This window comes from Rhea americana, unplaced genomic scaffold (assembly GCF_003343005.1).
Source record: "Rhea americana isolate MKP2758 unplaced genomic scaffold, rheAme1 scaffold_12, whole genome shotgun sequence".
In the NCBI taxonomy this organism is placed as follows: domain Eukaryota; kingdom Metazoa; phylum Chordata; class Aves; order Rheiformes; family Rheidae; genus Rhea; species Rhea americana.
Genome location: NW_028185261.1, coordinates 236059 through 256739, shown reverse-complemented (window position 1 = coordinate 256739; position 20681 = coordinate 236059). Strand labels below are relative to the sequence as shown.

The 20681-nt window shown below is 36.4% G+C and overlaps 1 protein-coding gene across 6 annotated transcripts in view; it reads left to right on the top strand.

The window, feature by feature from the left end:
* MYO1B (myosin IB) overlaps positions 1-20681 on the top strand; it is a 134084-nt gene that overhangs the window by 100693 nt on the left and 12710 nt on the right. For 3 of the 6 annotated variants that reach the window (XM_085321237.1, XM_085321244.1, XM_085321228.1), the window contains exons 14-26: positions 1595-1699; positions 3190-3252; positions 4057-4257; positions 6061-6287; positions 7198-7398; positions 8584-8677; positions 9167-9316; positions 11536-11604; positions 13279-13365; positions 13665-13751; positions 16377-16463; positions 19598-19672; positions 20082-20216. In XM_085321237.1, coding sequence (XP_085177363.1) covers positions 1595-1699; positions 3190-3252; positions 4057-4257; positions 6061-6287; positions 7198-7398; positions 8584-8677; positions 9167-9316; positions 11536-11604; positions 13279-13365; positions 13665-13751; positions 16377-16463; positions 19598-19672; positions 20082-20216 — 1581 coding nt within the window. The remainder of the gene's footprint in view (positions 1-1594; positions 1700-3189; positions 3253-4056; positions 4258-6060; positions 6288-7197; positions 7399-8583; positions 8678-9166; positions 9317-11535; positions 11605-13278; positions 13366-13664; positions 13752-16376; positions 16464-19597; positions 19673-20081; positions 20217-20681) is intronic. The other 3 variants (XM_085321253.1, XM_085321263.1, XM_085321273.1) reach the window with 3 other exon arrangements.

The window sequence follows — 20681 nt, the reverse complement described above, 5'->3', positions numbered from 1 at the left end:
TGTGGTTGGTGTGAGGGGCAGAATTTGATGTGGCTGCATAAAAGTTTGGTGATCAACTATGATTTTATTTTACTTAAGCCAAAATGATCAAAATAATTTGTGCTATCTCAATATTTTCTAATCCGCTTGTGTGTTCCTAATCTTATCTTAGCAACCAGATCCTAAGTTCAAATATTTCAATGATTACAGTTGCCCTTAGTCATAAAAATTCCATCATCATAACTTGAACTTCACAGGTATTGTATAGCAGGTTTATTTAATAGTGTAAAAAGGCATAGCAGTTTATGATGCAAATTTTCAAGATAGCTAAATAATCAAAATGTTGTCTTGATGACTAGTAATAAAAAAGAAAAAGTAAAAAAAATAAAATCAAGCACCAAAGGCCAAAGGAAAACACCAGTAGTGGATATTCAAGATTATTCTTGGTTGCAGTTATTTCTGTGATACATGTATTGAATTCTTACGCTGTTAATGAGTCTAATAAGCACCAGAGAAAAACAGTGAAGCTGCTGTTCTCTTTTTGTTTGAAAATGCCGTTTTAAACAGATCCTCAGAACTGAGGACCTGGACTCTAAACTGCACTCGTTTAACCTTAAGGCAATGAGAGGATCAGCAACAGCTTTAATGTGAAATCCTGCCCTGTCGAAGTTAACTGTAAAACTTAGTTGACTTTTGCGAGTGAGGGTTCGCCCTGGGGCGTCTAGGAGCTCGCTGTGGCCGTAGTTTCGGATCCCGCGGCGCATTGCTGCAGGCATGGCCGCGGCAGCGCCTTGCCGGTGACGGCTGTGCGGCGCGGCGCGGCGCCTGCAGCAGCCGCAGCTCCTGCCGGGGCCGCTGCAGTTAAATGTGCTCCTCTGGCTGCTGTCGCTGAGCAGCCTTGGCACTGCCCGGCTCGCTTTCCCTGTTTCCACTCAATCCTCCAGGAGGCTCTTCTGCAATTTGCTACACATGTGCTTGCTCCCTAACCTAGTTTTATACGGAATTACCCCATTTAAAGTTTTTTGGTCGACAAAGTTTTTCTAATTCCCACCATTTTAGGGGGCAATTACATGAGCAGTTTTTTGGCAGGGAGGAAACTATGCTGACCTCTGGAGCCAATAATCTCTTAACCCCTAGGCTCAGCTGCAACCAGAATAGCAGCTTGGGCCTCAGTCTGTAGAGGAATTGGATACATTATTTGATAGTGTGATTCTAGTCAGAAAAGAGGTAGTGCTGCTATCATAATTTTATTTATCAGAATTTACAGGAGACCATATTTTGCATATGAGGATAGATAGTACAGGCAAAACTTCATTCCCTGGCAGCACAAGGATCCGTATGATTTTTCCCAAGCAACTGATACAGAGGCATCATAAATAAAAACTCTATCAGTTTGTGGTCTCTTCCATGAAGAAAGGCATAGGGAAGGATTTGGTCTGAAATTTCCAAACTAATCTATTTCTCAATAAAACATTACTCAGACCATCACATCTCAAGACTAGAAGGAGTAGTTAGTAGAACAGCTTGTCAGCTTTCAGCTGCTGCAGGAGCTTACTCCAGGTTAATCCCAGTGTGTCTGCACAACAGCCAAATACAAACATCTTTTATCTGACAGGACAACAGCTTTGAGCAATTCATTATCAACTACTGTAATGAGAAGTTGCAGCAGATCTTCATTGAACTTACCCTCAAAGAAGAGCAGGAGGAATACATCCGAGAGGTAATACTTAAATCAATCTTTCATTATCTGCTCCTTCCCACTGTCAGAATTATGCATGCTTGCACTTCTTTTCAGGGAACAAAGTCACGTTTGAAAGTGGGCCTGCCATGGAACATGTGCTTGTAGCTCTGCATAATAGTTAAATTAAGCAAAGGAAGTTATATTTGGTTTTGTTTCATGTTACGATCTCTGTGGGCATAAAACAGACCAAACTTTCATTTAGATGTAGTGTTGGCAATGATGAATGATAATTCATCATCGTTAGCAGGGGCTAATGAATTTATTAGAAGACTAGAATTCCTTTCTGGCATTAGCACTGTTGTGGTACAGGGTGTGTTTTGGGTGACACAGTAGTATCTGGGACCCACTCCAAAAATCTCTGCAACTCATCTCCTTTCAAAAAGGAAGTAGGTGGATGAAATGGCATCACGAAAAATGAAAGTAACTCAAAACAGAGTTTTGTTTTTTTTCTTCCCGTCAGGTCCCAGTGAGCTGTATGAGTTTTAAGGATAAATTTTAAGATATGTTTTGGAGCCCAAACTCTGGTGTTTGATGTTGTTCTGTGAGTGAACTTCAAGCTCAAGTGCTAATAAATTTTAATAGTACTCCCATGATATACCGAGCTTGGACAAAATATCGGTTCACCAATGTAGATACCGGCACACATTTTCTCCGCTCAGGTTGGATGGAACCATTTTGCTGTGTAAACATTTTTGAAAGTTGAATAAAGCTCCTGCCTTGTAATCTGATGGATAAAGCTTTGGCATGTCTTTTTTCTTATTGCATTCATTAGTGAAACTCTTGAAATATAACTACCGCAATTTGTGTATGGAATTATGTATCTCAGACAATCTGAAGAACTGAATTATAAGATGTTACTTTAGATTGCGAATTAAGAATGAAATTAACTTTTTTTTTCTTTTCCAGTTCTTTATCCTACCTCTATTATCTCTAGTTGCATTGGCATTTCATCTTAACAATTTTCTTGCTGATATTTGGAAAAAATTAAGATATTAGGAATATCTGAACACTAGCCAGACTCTGCATTTTTCAGATGGTCTCATCTAAATTTAGCCTTTTCTTCCTCCTGTTCAAAAAAACCCAAGAGCATAGAAATTTTGATCTCAGATGCTTGTACCGAAATGGACTTTATTTACTTATAAACACTGAGAGTGTACACAAGGCCTGACTGACCCAAGGCCTTGCAGGATCAAGCTTTGGCTCTTTTCCAGCCAAGTGCATGGGAAGTTGACACCGATTGGGGAATGGAATGGGAAGCAGAATTGGCAGCTGCTCAAGGGCATTCATGTTGCGCCGATAATGTTAGTAAGAGATGATTGCATTTTTTTCCTTAATAAATAAAATATTGGTAAGCATATAGAAATAAGTTCTAAAATAGCATCTTAGTTAACTGGAATGTAGTTTAAATTGCCTAGAGAAAAAGTGCCTTCAACTGTTTTTCTGTTAATGATTTCTTTTTTTTCTTGTAGGGGATTGAATGGACTCACATTGAGTATTTCAACAATGCTATCATTTGTGACCTAATAGAAAATGTAAGTTATATTCATGTATCTTCATGATTAGCTTTTAATGCATGTATTGAATTTAGCTATAAAATCTGCGCTCACCCTCAGTGCAGCAATAGCACTTTGCTTTTATAAAACAAGCCGCTCTATATTAACTGTCCTATTTTGTGTGTTAGGAGCTTTTTCTAACTGAAAAAATAAGGGTTTTTGGGTGTAGCTATATGCTGTTATTCTGTTTTACAAACGGTCAACAGCACCTATAGAGGAAAAAAAAAGAAAAAAGAAATGTTCATGTTTTGTGCTATTTTCATTAGAAGATATCATATGGTGTATTGCAAATAGGATTTCTTTTTTTATGGAACCAGAGAACTCAATGGCTTGTTCACTGAATGCTTCAGATACAGCAAGTACTTGCACCTAATAAGGATTATGGACTAATACGGACTTAATATGACAAGAAGGATAAAATTCTTTATCAGCTAAAGCAGAACGGTTTTTAACCATTAATATAAAATGTATTCTAGCTTTACCCATAATCTAACTACTTTCTTCTGGAATTGGAATTTTTACAGTCTGACTAAATGACATGAAATAGCAAAAGGAAAAAGTCATAGAATTCACATCTTAGAAGCAATCTTTCATAAAACACAAGTGCTGGAAATATGCTGAAAATAGGAAAAGAGAACTGGCTAAACTTTGCAATGGTTTGAAAAACATGTTTCTAGATAGCGGAAGTCAGTTAAACAGGAGAGAGCTCTCAGTTGTATGTGTTGATGTACATGTGCTGAAAACAAATGTTAAAACTGCAGATGTCTTGTTTTTAAACTTCAGAACCAGACTGGAATTCTGGCCATGCTTGATGAAGAGTGCCTGAGACCGGGAACTGTTACTGATGAAACCTTTCTAGAAAAACTGAACCAAGTCTGTGCCACTCATCAGCATTTTGAGAGCAGGATGAGCAAATGCTCGCGTTTCCTCAATGACACCTCCTTGCCGCACAGCTGCTTCCGGATTCAGCATTATGCTGGCAAGGTACTTAGCAGAGCAACGAGTTCATGTGTCTCGCTGCATTCTGTTCCACGGGTGAAGTCAAGGTTTGGTACAGTGCTGAGGTGCATCGTCCATTAAATAATGTTGCAGTAGTAGAGTAGAATTGTCTGAGTCAATAATTGGTCAGAAAATGCAGAGGAGCCCTGATCTTTTCAGTCTTAAATCTGAAATATATAATTCTGACTGGAAATCTTTGAGAGCTCATGCTGCACTCATTGAAGTGAAGAGCAGTATTCTTTTCAGCACAGCAGAATCATGTACTATGTGCTTTGATGGTAAAATATTTGTAGTGCTAGGTCTCTAAAAACAAACATGCTGTTTAGAATGACAAAAAAAAAAAAATCACACACACTTGAAGGCAAGATATTTTGAAAAACATGTTCTTTGTCACTAAAGTAGTTAAAGTCCTTAGTTATTGAAATGAGAAAGTGGAGTTTATATTTTCCTAGGACTGTGTAATTCATCCCTAGTTTTGGATCCTTTTACAGTATTGTAAATTTTCATATAGCTTGACAGTTTTCTCATTCAATTATATTTGCATATGAAAGTGATGGTGCTGGAAGTGTCAAACGTTCCAATTACGCCTTGAGGTAGCCATATAGTAGCATTATGTTATACATTTGCTGCTGAGACTTTGTAATTAGATATAAACCATCAGAGACTAATGTTTAGATCCTTCTTTGGTAGTCAGAATTCAAGATGAATTGAAATATCTAAGTGCTCTGAAAAAGTTTGCAAACAGGCTTTTAGAGCCAGTGAGGGTCTTCAGTTGTTCCTGGCATTCACTGACTCAGCAGAGCAGTCAGTGAATTCTTACTATTTTGGAATTGTTTTTCTATCCTTACTTGAAAACATTTTGATCTAGTGACTGGAGAACAGAAGTTTGACTTCTATTATGAAATATGAGTAAGTTCATATGAATATTTTTTTCAGTGGCGACATTTCCCATACCTGTCAGAGACAGAATTGTATATTCTAAATAGAAATATCACTTGCTGTAGCGTAACAAAAACAGCTATCTCAGTTTGATTCAATATTCTGTCCATGTAATACATATTTACACAGAAATATTTGTGAAATCATGAAGCTGAAGACTCTGTATTATCAGCCAGATGATTTGTCAAAATTAATCAAACTAAATTCCCTCCATTCAAAAATTAAAAAGAAAAAGCAGTAGCATTCTTGGAGATCTCAAATTTCTCTGGAAGTTTCTTGTGTCTCCAGCTGCCTGTCAGACCTCTGCATTCATGTTTATTGTCATTGGACTGTGTTCCTAGCAAGAGTCCCTTTAAATACCAGTCTCCTGAGGACTGCGTAGATGACGACTTGTTGCTTGGAGCTCAGAAGTTTCACAGGTGATACTTAATGTCTTGCTTAGTTAGATCAATAATGTAAGCATTAGTATTTTGAAGGGAAATGGTATTTTTGCTGTTGTGAGTTAAAAACGGAGAAAATACTTTGTTAACCAAAGAAAAAATTGTTTCACAGTATAGGCAAGAGGGTGATGTGTTAAAGTTATCAGAGGGAAAAAAAAAATTTGTCTTTCAGATACTGGCATTGATCAACAGAAGAAGCTGTTAGCAGTATGAGAAATTGTATTTTTCGCAGGAAGGATATTGATATTCTTTCATAACAAAAAATCTATCAGATATAAAATGCAAACTGAAACATTTTTTTTTCTTTAATAGTGGGAAAGAAGAAGAAATCCTTTTTTTGGTAAAACGTAGAACCAGCCAATATTATAGTCCAAAATATGCTCTGATGAGACTCTTCTTTGTTGTTTAGGTTATGTACCAGGTAGAAGGATTTGTTGACAAAAACAATGATCTTCTGTACCGTGACCTCTCCCAGGCCATGTGGAAGGCCAGTCACTCTCTTATTAAAGCCTTGTTCCCAGAAGGAAACCCTGCCAAGATCAATCTAAAGAGACCTCCAACAGCAGGTTCACAATTCAAGGCTTCTGTTGCTACCCTGATGAAAAATCTTCAGACAAAAAATCCAAACTACATTAGGTAAATTACTCTGTGGAAAAGCTTTGGTGAATCAGTGTTTGGATTAAATGAAATATGATCATTGTGAAATCGGAAAGGATGCTTATGAAGACGCACAAGGGATAATAAATATCTTCTTAATAATTGGTGTAAATTCAGTTTGCTGGATATTGGCTGAAAATTGTTACTATCTCCTATCATATGTAGTCTGCTGTGTATAATATGCTGGTGATACTTTTTTTTTTTTTTAGTCTCACTGTCTGTCTGAATTGACATTATTGAGACATCTCACATTTTTGACGTGTCTGGATTAAAAAAAAAAAAGTAAAAAAGCATTGTTCAGAAAGTGCAACTGCTTCCCACAGCTTCCCAGGAGGGGAGCAGTTTTGGAGCACTGTGTGGTTGCTGCTCCCTGGGATATGATTATACCACTGCTCATACTGCAGCTCTTTTGAGACAAAAACACCTCATTGCAATGTCTGCCCTAGACAGAAGGCCATCTCTTCTTCCCTGTAATTTTAAAGATGTGAATGACCAGCTGCATTCTGGAAAAATGGGACAAAACATGGCCCAGACTGGCAAAACAGAAAGCCAACAGAAAGCGAGCTGTATGTTTCTTAGTGATTGTAGGATGACGTATGTTTGTAAGGACATAAGCATTGATTATGGTATATGAACAAATACATACATAGACATTACTTAATCATGACAGTGTGTTGCAGCCTTCTTTGCAAAGTTTTAAGAAATTAAAAATAGCTTACCTGTTCATGCCTCTTTCGTAGTTACTTAAGTAAATTAAAAATAATGAATATCCTAATATCCTATAGGATAAGTTTATAGAAGTCTAAGCTTTAAACTCACAGTAATAGCTTTCATGTAGAGTACTGTCAAACAAATATCCTTGCAAGATCTTTCTTCTTTCACCTTCCAGGTGCATCAAACCCAATGACAAAAAGGCTGCCCATGTTTTCAATGATGCCCTAGTGTGCCACCAGATTCGGTACCTCGGTCTCCTGGAGAATGTCCGTGTCAGAAGGGCAGGTTATGCATTCAGGCAGGCTTATGAGCCTTGCCTAGAAAGGTACAAAATGCTTTGTAAGCAGACATGGCCCCATTGGAGAGGACCAGCCAGGTAAGAAAACATTAGTATTCTTACCTGTCACATCTCAATGAATAAAAATTATTATCTTTCACAGACTCTTATTTTTTTCTTTTTCTTTTTTTTGTTATTTAATTAAAATTCAAGTATTTATAAAGTAAATTAATGAGTAATTCAATGTGGCTGAAGTGTTTTACTTCTGTTGCATCACCTAGCAGTTGTGCCAGACTTTCAATGCATTTCATTTTAGGTCATTGAAACCTACACTTTCCAGTGGTCTTTTCAGTTCCCTGGCAAAGGAGGTGATTTTAGTGATGAGCTTATCTAATGAAGGAGGTTTACATGTGAGCAATGAAAGCATGTTGTTCCTAAAATACATTGTAGCCTTCACTGATTTGGGCCTGAGAGAGAGACTGAAGTGGAATGAAAATGGCTAGGTAGTCTGGAATGATCAGAAGGACACTTATCTTTAATAACCAACTTTCTGAGTATAGTAGCATCCATTCCTTTGAAGACAGTCATGTAATCTTCCTCTGACCTTTTAAAAATAATTTTAGATAAAAATTGCTGAAGAACTATGAGATAATACCTCTGACAAATCAGTTATATTAATTGTATAATTTAAATTGCACAATATTAACAAGGATTGTATGTATTTTTATGGGTAACTTCCTGGTTAGGCAAACCTGCATTTCTTAATTCTTTTTACACATGCTCATTCATAAACATGATTTGAATTAGATTTCTAATTTCTTTCATAGTAGATTAATCTTTTTAGCTACAAGTTTTTAAGTTACCAAGATAATGGTAGAAGTGCAGAATTGAGAACTACAGGAAATCTTTCTTTCATGAAGGTCTTTCCATTTCCTCTCTTTTCTTTTTTGTAGGTATTTTAAAAGGCAGTTGGTAGAGCATAGAACATTAGCATTTGTCAAACTCGTCAGTTCACTCAGAGAAAAGTAGGCTGTTGCTGAGGCTGCTAAATGAAAATTGCTCCTTTTTCGTCAAATTATTTTGAATCTTTACAGTGATCATTCTTGCCTTTAGCTAAATAACCAGTGAGTAAATGAGCTAGATATTCAATCTTCTTATGCTAAGCACTACTTAAGAATTTAAGATATGCTTTCATATACTTTCCATAAATTAAACTGTGACTGTGTAAACTAAGAAGTCTTAGAGCTGGGCTCGTATTTGTTAAGCTCATTTTCTTCCTATTAGGGCTGGTGTAGAGGTACTGTTTAATGAATTGGAAATCCCTGAAGAAGAATTTTCCTTTGGTAGATCAAAGATATTCATCCGCAACCCAAGAACAGTAAGTGAAAAATGTCTTCCCTGCAAAATCAAGCCATCCTGTGTGAGGATAGCCTGCTATGAGCTATAGAATTCCCTAGCTGGTTACTACAGAATTTCTTAGATACAGTGCTTTGATATAGTAGTGTGGAATACAGCATTAAAAAAGGCACTGTTTAATGTTAGATCCATTAAAATTGGTATGAATCAGCACTAATGAAAATGAGAAGCAATCAAGACTATACAATAGTTGTCAGCCAGAGTTTAATGTAATCTGCATGCACTGATACATGGCACCGTATCTTTCTCAAATCCTACACGTGTATCTGCCTAGAGTTGTGGAGGTGAATAAACCAAATGGTGTCTGAAAGGAGACTTAAGTAAAGGAGAGATTTCTCCTAAAATGTTTATATTATTAATTAAAATATTTATTTATGCTTATGCTTATATTTTTGTGGTCTTTTCTCCCCTGCTATTTTTCTCCTAACATAAAACAAAAATATACACCCAGCTCTTCAAATTAGAAGATCTGAGAAAGCAGCGGTTGGAGGACTTGGCCACTCTAATTGAGAAGATTTATAGAGGTTGGAAGTGCCGCACACGCTTTTTATTAATGAAGAAAAGTCAGATTGTGATTGCCTCCTGGTACAGGAGATATGCAGTAAGATATTATCTTTACTAAATGGAGTTCTTTTTAATAAAAGTTTTCATTTTCTTCCTTGGTACATACAAGAAGTGTTAAAAGAATTCATTTTAATGTTATTGTTTAAGCACCAAAAACATGCACAAAAGAAAATTTAGTTTCTATGGACCGCTATTAAGTGTTTACTTTGTGTTCAAACGATTAAAAAGCTCACTAGAGTCATTTAGCTCTGGGAGGGTAGTATTTTGTGGCCCAGCTGGGAAGAGGCTCTTTCATTCAGCCTAAACTAAATGCAGTGCCATCTGGCATTCGTAGTGTTCTCAAAGCATAAGGTTAATGAGTGTATACATGTGTGATTCCGTGGAAGTCAGTTGTTTGTAAGCCTTTTTGTATTTTTGCCTTATTTAGAACCTTTGCATAGGAGACTCAAAAATGCTTGGAAGGATCCCAGGGATTTATTTTAATTATAGCTCATAAGAATCATAGTTCGGTAGTTCCTACTGATACAGTTCTAAAACAATTTCAACTCTCTGTAGCCTGGGTCTTCTGTGTTATTATGAATTGAACATTACTGACATTAGACTTTAATGTGTTTTCATCAGTTAGTGAAAAACATTGACTTACACGATAAACAAGATTTATTGATTTTAAGTTTTAAAAAAAATTCTCAAATGCCTTAGATGTATTTCCTTACTATTGAAAGCTTTGTTTGCATATTATAAAAATGAATAAAACAACATGTGATAATGGAAAAAAGCACCTTTGTAAGGTGGAAGTTGCAGTATTGACAATTCCTGTTTTCCAGTTGATAGGCACTTCTGTGCATCATCTTAAAAGCCGTTAGAGCTTGGTTTGGTTGTTGGATTATCTTGGATAATTAGAGAAAAAATATGGATAATTAGGAAAAAGTGTCGTTATTTACATCAGAGAATAAATGTTTTTACACTATAAAACTCGTCACTATGAATTTATGTGATTGAATGCACAATGTTTCTTGAAACAGTAGTATTATAAAATTGCACTACAGGCATGTTTCTTCAGTTACTATCTCATGTGCTGTTAATGAATTAAAAATGGAATTACTGCAGCTGTTTTGGAACATTGTTTGACATAAGATGAAAACAAGTGTGTGACCAAATTTCACATTGTTGATTCCTTAGCTATAGGACTATATTGGTTCACGGGTAAAACATGGCAGCAATTTTCTTTGAATGCAGTCTGACGTTGTAGCAAGACCTTCAGAATTAATTATGGGTGAAGGTGAAGACAATTACTGAGCCTCCTCATGTGGACAGAGGACACCAGTGCCTCAAACCAGCATGACTTTTAGGCACTGTGTTTTCCAGGGTTTAATAAGGAATGTGCAGCCCTTGCGTGAGCAAAGCTTTTTGACAGCTCCTTGCCTTGAAGGCTTGGCTAAAGTATCTGCAGGCGCTTGCTTATCTGTTCCTTCACAAGGCATGGCCTGCATTGGTCATGGTATAAAATGGTTTCTTGACTTGATGTTAGCTAGAGGGGAGTCTTTCTAGCTCACTTACAGAGATGTTCTCTGTAACTGAGTGGTGGGTTGAGTGTTAAGCCTAAAAGCCATAGTGATAAGCCTATCAGCTGTTGTCCGTATAGTGGTATACTAACCTCTAGCCTACTGGATAACTGAGCTTCTTGGAAGGAAAATGTTCAGCTGTACAAGAAATTTATTATTCAAATTGGCATACACGGAGAACATTCCAGCATTGCATTCAAGAACCCATGGTGTTTTTTTCTTTTCCTAATTTATCATCAGTATTTGGTATTATAAAGGGACTGCAGGTAATATGAACAAGTCAAGTCATACGAAAACACCATGAAAAGCATAACCAACAAACTTGAGCATTTGTGACAGTTTGTGAGCTACTTGGTTCGTGGGAAAGAGGAATAAAGCTGTTACTGTTAGCGTCTAAATCCATGTAATTTTGTGCTACTGACCATGAAGTTGGTATTTCTGTAAACAGAATACTGTCCATGTAGCATTGTTGACATATTTTGTTTCCTTTTGAGTTAAACACAGAATCCAAACTCTGACCAGCTTGTACAAAAATTGTTCACCTTTTACATTTATTGTGCATGTAATAAATGTTACATTACGTTTATTGTATCCTTAATTGTATTTTCAAATGTTATCAATGAATATCTTATTATACACTCTTTCACAGTACTAATATTCTGTTCTAAGCATAATATATTTATTTTCAATACAGCAACAGAAAAAATATCAGAAGATTAAGAGTTCAGCTATTATACTACAATCGTACATCAGAGGGTGGAAGGTGAGTTTCCTGTTACTGTGGCTGTCTGCAGCATGAGGCACAGAGGAGATGAGGAAATGTCTCCTAGACACACTGTGCTTCTTGGCATTCACACCTGCTGTTCACTGTGCTGTGGCTGTGCTATAAGCTATTGTTAAGCACTACTTTTTGCCATAGAAAATGTGAACTTAGGATTTCTTCTTGTAGCCTGAGCAATAGATCTATTCAAACTGTGCGAGTGGAAGGCTGGGACCATCATAAACTACTGGACTATCCTTGGGGTGTCTTCTGCCAGAGGGCTTGGAAAGAGGTTCCTCCTTGACATGGACTTCAGGATTTGAGTGAGAATGAGCGAGTCTAGCGTTCAAAGCAGACTTAGCTATGTGCTACCCAGTGGCACAGACACAGTACAGGGATTGTCATTGGCCTGGGAAAAATTGTAACCTTGGACTGTTTTGGAAAAAATGACTTGTAGTGGGCAGTCATTTTACGGTTGAACAGAATTCTCGAAGAATAGACAAAACTGAAAGCAGGTATAAAATGAAGACTTTGGGTTGCCTGGGCAGTACTTTTTTTGAGTTCAGTCTTCAGTTCTCCTTCATGTTGTAAGTGGAGGTGTGAAACTGTGCCATATTCCACTAATGGTAAAGAAGTATGTCAGTGTTGCTTGCTTGTCCTCTGCCTTAATTTGCTACAACTTTGCTGCTTTTCTGAATCGTTTCTGCAACAGGAAGGGAGAATCCTGCAGCTATAATAGAGGCTTCAGGAGTGATTCTGTAATAAGAGATAAAAATGAGGTTAACAGCTCACATGAGAGCAGCCACAGTGCTTAAAGCAGCTACTGCTGTGTAGCAACAGAAAACAGGTCCCTGGGCTCTTCTGTTTTCTTACTAATCTTTCTCCCCTCCATTCAGTTCAACTTTCTCCTCTGCCTTTAATTCTGCAGTCAATTCTGTTCTCAGATGGTGGAGGACTACAGTTATCATCTGTAGGTGTAAACAGGCTTCTGCCACCCAAAAGGATTTAAACTTCGTAAGCAATAAGCTAGCATAATTTAATTTTATTATTTTTCCTTGAGTTTTACTTTCGTAAAACTCGAAATTGTTTTTTGTTTAAATTGGTTAAAATATCCTGGTGATTTAATGATTGAAGTGCTGTCTTGTTCCATGAGCATTATTTGAGGAAAACTGGGTTAAAGCATCATCTTATCTTGAGTTAAGGTTTTCTGTTTGTGACTGGGGGACACCTTCTGAGGTAGCACTGCCATGGATAAAAGCCTGATATGCCAGCAGCCTTGAAGTGTGACCCTCAGCCATTCGATTTACTTGTGACTCACTGTTTATTGCAATCCACACAGATAAGACATGTCCTCCTCTGTGGAGGAAACGTATCGTTGCCACTGTACAGGTAGAATAAATGTGTAGGTATCTTGGGTCATGAATTGGATCTGGGAGAGAAATCAATGTTGAACTAAGATCTCCTTATTTTCCAGTCCCAGACTCTTGCTTGTGTGTGGTGCCCTATCTGGAACTGAGAATGTTTGGCTCCATAGTATTTATGAATTTACTTCTTTGGGGTTTTAGAGGCACTGTGTTTTGATTTTTCTTTAGATTTGCAGCTTACAGTCCCTCAGTTTTACATCACTGAGAAATTGTGGATTTGCACAATAAAATATTATTTTTCCATTGGTCACAGGCTCGGAAACTTCTTCGAGAACTTAAGCATCAGAAGCGTTGTAATGAGGCTGCCACGACAATTGCTGCTTATTGGCATGGTACCCAGGTAAGAAAATGGCAAAAAGCTCTGCATTTGATTGTTGATTGTTTCTGCATGGGATGAAGAAGACCCTTCAGGATAAAGTTATCTGGGAATATTTTTGATTGCTTAAACTACTGAATTTTTATTTTTCTTTGTTGCTAACATGTTTCAGCTGGTGCAGTCTGGGAAGCTGGGACACGCTTTTGAATTTGCTGTTTGTAGTGACTGGTTTCTTTCTTTTCTTCTTTCTTCCTCCATCGGGAACTTGCAGTAACCTTTTCTTCCCTAAGCTTTTCTATATCCCATTTTCAAATGCATCACAGGCGCGAAGGGAACTGAGACGACTGAAGGAGGAGGCTAGAAATAAACATGCTATTGCTGTTATTTGGGCTTACTGGCTTGGATATAAGGTACTTCATGCACATATCACATGCCTCCCTTCATTACCCAACGATATCAGCATTTAATCAGTAGTAAATAGTGAGAATGAATGACTAATACAATGACGTAAAAATAATAGAGCATGATCATTGATTCCTTCCATTTCCATTCATGCAACACTTAATAATTTTCTGACAACGTTCTGTATGTCAGTTTTTTGTAGAGTAGGAAATTCTTTGCATGGCAGTGAAATAGTGATTTGCACTAACAAGTCATTAGACTAGATTAATAGTGATTAGACTATAGTATTCTCAAATTAGGAAATGCATTTAACTACATGTAAATATGCAAAGCATGTTTTTTTGTGGGGGCATGGGGGTCATTTTTTGTTTCGGTTCTTTTTTCCAAACAAGTGCTTTCAGTGACACTGTCTTAGAGATCCAATTGAGATCTTCATGATACTGTATATTCTGTACTTTGGACAGTCTTCATTTAGAAGTTCAAAACAATGCTATTAATTTTACTGAATCTTTAGTTTTAATCAGCTTAATTGATTCTCTCATTGTGATTTGAACTGTTACGAAAATTTGAGTAACTGCAAGTAAAGTACAGCTTTATGACCTGATTATTTTAGCAGAAAATTATGTTAGCTTGCAGTTCTAAACTTATGGCTCTAGAAAAATCCCAGGAATTCCAGCATCAGCTGTTTGTTTTCAGAAGCAAAGTCCCACTGAAAGATTCTTGCTAATCCCCAGCCTGCAGTAGTGGGTTATGTGAACATTTGAAATGCTGTTCACTAGAGGTCAATATTTTATGGGTTTCAATTAATAAATTCTTAACTCAGTTGAAAAACATATTCAGTAAATCCATTAAGTTTTAAACACCGTCCAGTTGTTTTGTGAGTCTTGGGGGATGGGGAGGAGACACATTTTTGTCAGAACACCTTGCATACTAGATGAAGAGATGTGCTCAGATTGCATTTGAAGTATAATGCTGAGTTTGACCTTTGCTATTTGAATGCAAATCTATTACGTCTGTAATGAAATGGCAACCCTAGGAATCAAAAAATAAACATGTACAGAATCTCCCTCACAGAAGGGACTTGCATCTTTTCTGTTCTAGCTTGATCTTTAGGTAGCTGTATAAGTTGATATCAACACTGTTTCCCCTCCATTTATTTTAATGCAATAAAACGATAATTTATTTTTAACCAGTGTTCCTTTCACCAAAAAAGAAAATTGCCTAGTACTGCAGAGGTGATGTTTATTTTCTTAGGCTTATGATAGTCTTTATAGTGAAAAAGAACAAGATCAGAAAGTAATGAAATAGTATTAGTTCTGTTTTAGAGCTTCTCATTTAAATATTTAATAGATTTGGATAATTTTCTTCGTTGTTTTTATCAGTTGGCTCACAGCAATTTCTTGAAAAAATATCTTATTTTCCTTAAATATTTTCCTCTCCTTGTTCCTGAAAAGTACCTGATAAAAGATGAAACTTACTAATGGCATCACGTTTGATCTTTTCCCAGAAGAATATTTAAAACAAAAAATTCTGAAAGTTACCTTCAGAGATCACTTGCTTTAAAAAAGTTACACAGCTCAAGTACTGCAAATACTTGTCTCAGCACGGACCCTGTTTTTAAGGTGCTGTATAGTAGAACTTTTGTTCCAGACAAATGAGTGAAAATGCATTCTCTGAGAGCCTAGATCTAATGCAAATTAACCTTTCTAGCTACACCAGAAATACGTGCAAAAAGTGTCATTGGCATAGACTGGAACTGCTGTTGCCTGAATCTATTTGATACATGATTTGGCAACTGCAGATAGAGTGCTAGAACTACTGCGACTGTCTGATCCTATACTACTGGAACTCTTTATTTTACTTGATTTTTGTCATCAAATAACGGAGTAACAAATGTATTGGTATAGTCTAAAATGTGAGATTCTGTTAAGTTGCCCGTACGTGCCTTTGTGTTTAGAATGCTTTGCTTTCCTAAAACGAGAGTTATTGATAAAAAGTAGGTAGGTGCCTGTCTCTTTGCTTGTATGTGAGAAGGCACTATGTTTGGGAGTTTACCCCATTATTCTATAGAGAAGAAGATAATTTACCAGGGTGGATTTTTTTTTTTTTTTCTTTAATGTACATAAAAATCAAAGAACAACAACTCCGGAAAAAAAAGTCCTCAGTGCAGTGCCAGTAAATCATCACTACATATAAAAATTTTAACATTGTTTCTGGTATGCCCAAGCACTTGTGCATAGAAGAATTGACTAGATAGTAAGGTTTTAGTAAGTCTTGATTTTCATACACGTCGTTTTGATCATGTAATTGCAGGGAAAGTTCTCATTTAGAAATGAATTACACTTAGCACTGATTGCAAAGTGTGCGTGGCAGATCAGATGCAAACATTGGTTGCAAATAATGGGACTGGCAAAATTCTTGTCTTTACCTGTCATTTAAGCAACAGTAGAGGCTTTTATTGTCCTGTATGTGGCTTCACACTGTTTTCGCACTGACAGATTGGGTTTTAAAGGTTCTTCCATCTTTCTGTATCTTAATTGTACGTTGGCTGTTCTGTTTGGGAGAAGCCTTTTCCTGGTCATTGTGCTATCTGCATCGGGCTGTCTCTTTTGTTCACTATCTAAACCTTTTAGGCTCGAAGGGAATTGAAACGCTTGAAGGAGGAGGCTAGGCGTAAGCACGCTGTTGCAGTCATTTGGGCTTACTGGCTTGGACTGAAGGTACTTTCTCAAACACTCCCTTCTGTCAACATGAACTCAATAAGCGTGGCATCTTACTAACACTTAATAAACAAGCAGTTGGGTGGGATGACTAGTAAGCGTGATTTGACACAAAATTACATTGCTTTATTTTGTTCACAGACTTTCATGAAAAATTTCTAAGCTGAAAATGCCTCAATGTACAGCAGTATTTAGACATTTGATTTTTTTTGTCATATCAGGAGTTTTAATTTTCAAGTCAGAGACAAATATCAGATTAGAGGGACTCTGTTATGGTTGTTGACTTAAAGTTTGACCTACCTTGGCAGAGATCCTGTCTGGAAAGATTACAAGCGTGTATTTTCTTATTGTTGACCTCTGCTTGTTTGACTGGGAAGCAGAGGAGAGCTGTTTGATACTCACTGCTGCTTATGTTAGACCCCCTCACCCCTGGGTCTAGGGCATGGTCTAAAGCTAATAGTAATGTACTGCCACTTTCATCAAGCCTTCTCAGGGCCTGGCATTGCACACAGTTACCTATGGCTTGAGGCAGCTGTGACTTCCTAGAAAAGTGGAGAGATGCAGTAGTTGCTCTTCTGGTTTCTTTCCCTTGCTTTCAAGGATTGGTTAGCAATAGAAAACACATTTGTAATCTTAAAAAAAAAAAAAAAAAAAAAAAAAATCTGCTCTGCAAATAGACTATAAAAATGCCATCATGAGATATTTCAGGTTTGTGCCTGAATGATTTACATAACATAATTTTGCTCATTTTAGGTTTTCAACCATAATTTTACAAAAGCAGTCCTGAAGAACTGCAGAAATCTAACTGAGTCTGGGTTGGGTTGGGTGTCACTTTCTGCTAATAGGGATATTGTAGACTACAGATGTATCAAGGGCAACAATTTACTTGATAAATGTGGAGAAAAGTCCAGCTCTTGTATTCTCATACTTGTTTTAATGATAAAATGGGATATATATTTATATATATTTACAAAAGATATATAATTATATATACAATTATATAATCAATCTATATCTATGCATGGAAAACAGAGCAAGTAATGTGAAGGAGCCATTTTAAGAAGTTATTTTGTGGATCAGAATCATACTTTAGATACTACTGCCAAAGTGGATCTCTCTTCATTATTTTAAAGCAAGAATATGTCCCTCTTGATAACTCAAACTGTTGTATATCAAACAGCAGCATTTAAATGAAAACCGATGAATCCAAAACATGCTACTGCAGGAACATGTTTTCACCTGTCTGTGCTGTTGCTTTTCAGTGTATTTTTTAATAGCATAAGTAGCACTTTCTCTCAACTGAAATGCACAGATTTTTCTGAATGAGAACATGGTGTCTAGATCCGTGGCAAGATTCTACCTATACGCCATGGTTGCCTGGTTGACAAGATATTTTCACCCAGGACATATGGAGGTGAAGATTTAAAGTTAAAATAAGTGATCAAAATTAAACCATTGATTTTTCATTTCTTTTTTTTGATTGTGTTATAAGTAAGTTGTGATAGCATTCATGGTACCTTCCAGATTTAGGCTTTTCTGGAGCAACTTGCATTTCTCGGTGCTTGCTTTCTGGCCTCCCTGCAGTGCCAATAGTCCCTTTGTTCCCAGTCAATTTGCATACATTGCAGCTCATGAAGAATAATAAAGAGCAACATCATTAAAGAGAGTCTGTGAGGACATGAGGAGTTATGGGATGACTGTGACTGGAATAGGTTTGTGTGTGTTATTTTCCATCATGGAATAATAAATAAGAAGTATACACTAATTAGCACTAAAGCTTGCAGATACTCAGTGTATAAGAAGTCAAATAGTTTTTCTTGTGAAGCAAGGAAGAAAAAATTATTTGTAGTGTTTGCACAGAATGAAGAGGCTGAATGCTGTCAATTTTGTTGATGCATTTTAATGCATAGTTAAAGCCTATATATTTGTGGGTTTTATTCCATAATGGTGACAGATTCTTGTTTTCAAAATGCTGGCTTATGTTAGATGTATGGCAGTCAGTAGGGAGCGGAAGGTGTGCCAGGATAAGCCAGGTGAACTTTTTGTTCCAAGCTGATGTGGATTTTTCTTCTATGGATTTTACTTTATTTTTTGGTTTCAGTGAACACACCAACACATAGCAGGTTAGCTTAAACTGCTAAATTTGCTCTGGGATAAATTATGCAAAGCCATGATGTTTTTCCTGGTTTCTGCTCAAAACTTTAAACAGGTGTGTTCCAGGCTATGCCAAAGTTTGAAAAAGATTGGTGGATGTTTCAGCTCAGTTGATGTGAGTTTGGGCTTCTTGTAAAACTCCAAACCAGCTGTACTTTGTCTCAGATTGGACTTTCTTAGGGGAGGAATTTATATGTTGTGCTAAGTAGCACTGATGGAAATACTAAGGGCAGAAGAAATTCTCTGAAAACTGTCTGTACAAGAATGTATAAAAAAGTATTATCACTTGTAAAGTTGGTTCCTAGTAATCACTTTCGTGATTTCTAGATAAACTTTAGTAGCAAGTATCAAGCTCACTGACATTAAACAACATGTGTGTTAATACTGTGCTCTTATCGAACACCAAAAACTTGTTTTCTATTTGGAAGGCTTCTTGTGCAAAAAGATTTTTTTCATGCATAAATTTGCTCTGAAAAAAAATGCCTTTTTTATTGTATTTATGCATTAAGAATCTTAAAGGAAAAAAAAACGGAAACAATGCATCAGTTGACTATATAATTAATGTATGAGTTCAAAGTCACTTCAGATGCAATAAAATACATATTGCTAATGATACCCCACCTTTTGCAGTCCAATTTTATGCCAAAGTGTGGGGAAAATAGTCTTAGAATGAAGTGAATTCAATAATATTTGAATATCTTACCTTTTCAGAGGCAAATATTTAAAATTATCTGTTTAAAATATGTAACAACTGTACTCAGGTCATCTGAGATAACTTTTTGACCTTTTGGTCCATGGTCTGGTTCATACATTTTAGGTGTACCCAGTTAGCATTCTTCTGTCAGGGAGCACTTTGCACATTGATGTACCTTTTTTCATATTTCTGCTATAGAGTTAAAAAAAAAAAAAAAAAAAAAAAAAAACTATGAAAGCAAATCAATTCCTTCAATTCACTTTGAGGGTTTGTTTCATTTTTTCAGGTCCGCAGAGAATACAGGAAATTCTTCAGAGCCAATGCTGGAAGAAAAATTTATGAATTTACCCTTCAGAGAATTGTATGTATATATCCATTCAATACGTACATACATTATCTGTGTTTTAAAAATTTGTTTTCTAGCAAAAATAATAGCTGCATGAAGGCCCTGTTAATCTTTCTAAATAAATGTCCAAGTTCAGCAAATGGAAAATTGATGACTTTAAATACTCTGATGTTGTAAATAAGGAGTAGTATGATGTTTTGACAGTGTGGGAATGACACAAACTAGGCATTTGTCAAACTTATTTTATCTGAATCTACATTTCTCGATATACTTGGCTTTTTTAATTCATGTACAGGTTTCTTGAAGCTGACCATTGTGGTTTGGTTACTGTGCTTTTAACGACAGAGCATTTGTTTTCTCTTGCTTATTTCAGTAGCTTTGGTATTTGAAAACTAATAAACATCTTGCTTCTATTTTATCACAGATGCAAAAATACTTCTTGGAAATGAAGAATAAGATGCCTTCTTTATCACCAATAGATAAGAACTGGCCAGCAAGACCTTACCTTTTCTTGGATTCAACTCACAAGGAACTAAAGAGGATTTTCCATTTGTGGAGGGTAGGGTGCATTCTGGTCAAGTGTATCCAGAACTTGATCATGTGATTTTTTCAGTAGCTTTGTTTGGCTCATGAAGAGCTTATTTTTAGGAAGTATTTGTTCCTGTTCTAGATAGGACGATTTTATTTCTTTGGAAGAACCGTTTCTTTTAATTACTGTCTTTGGCCTTCAAGGAATATGACTATATTGACTATTCCTTTCTGGGTCTAGGAAAGAGGAATGCTTCCTGCCATCAACTTTTAATTCAATATTATGCCAGTATGCATGTTGCCCTTTAATTTGTGGGTTATAATGTTTGTGTCTATGGCACTAGGTCTTAGACCAATATTGGAAGTACTCAGTGGAATTTTTTACTTATGAACTGCAGTTAACTGAAGTTTGTTTTGGATCATCAGATGGAGAGAACAGTGAGAATCTGTACAAGTGCTGATGGGAAATTTTGCTGATTTTAATGAGCTGTGTTTT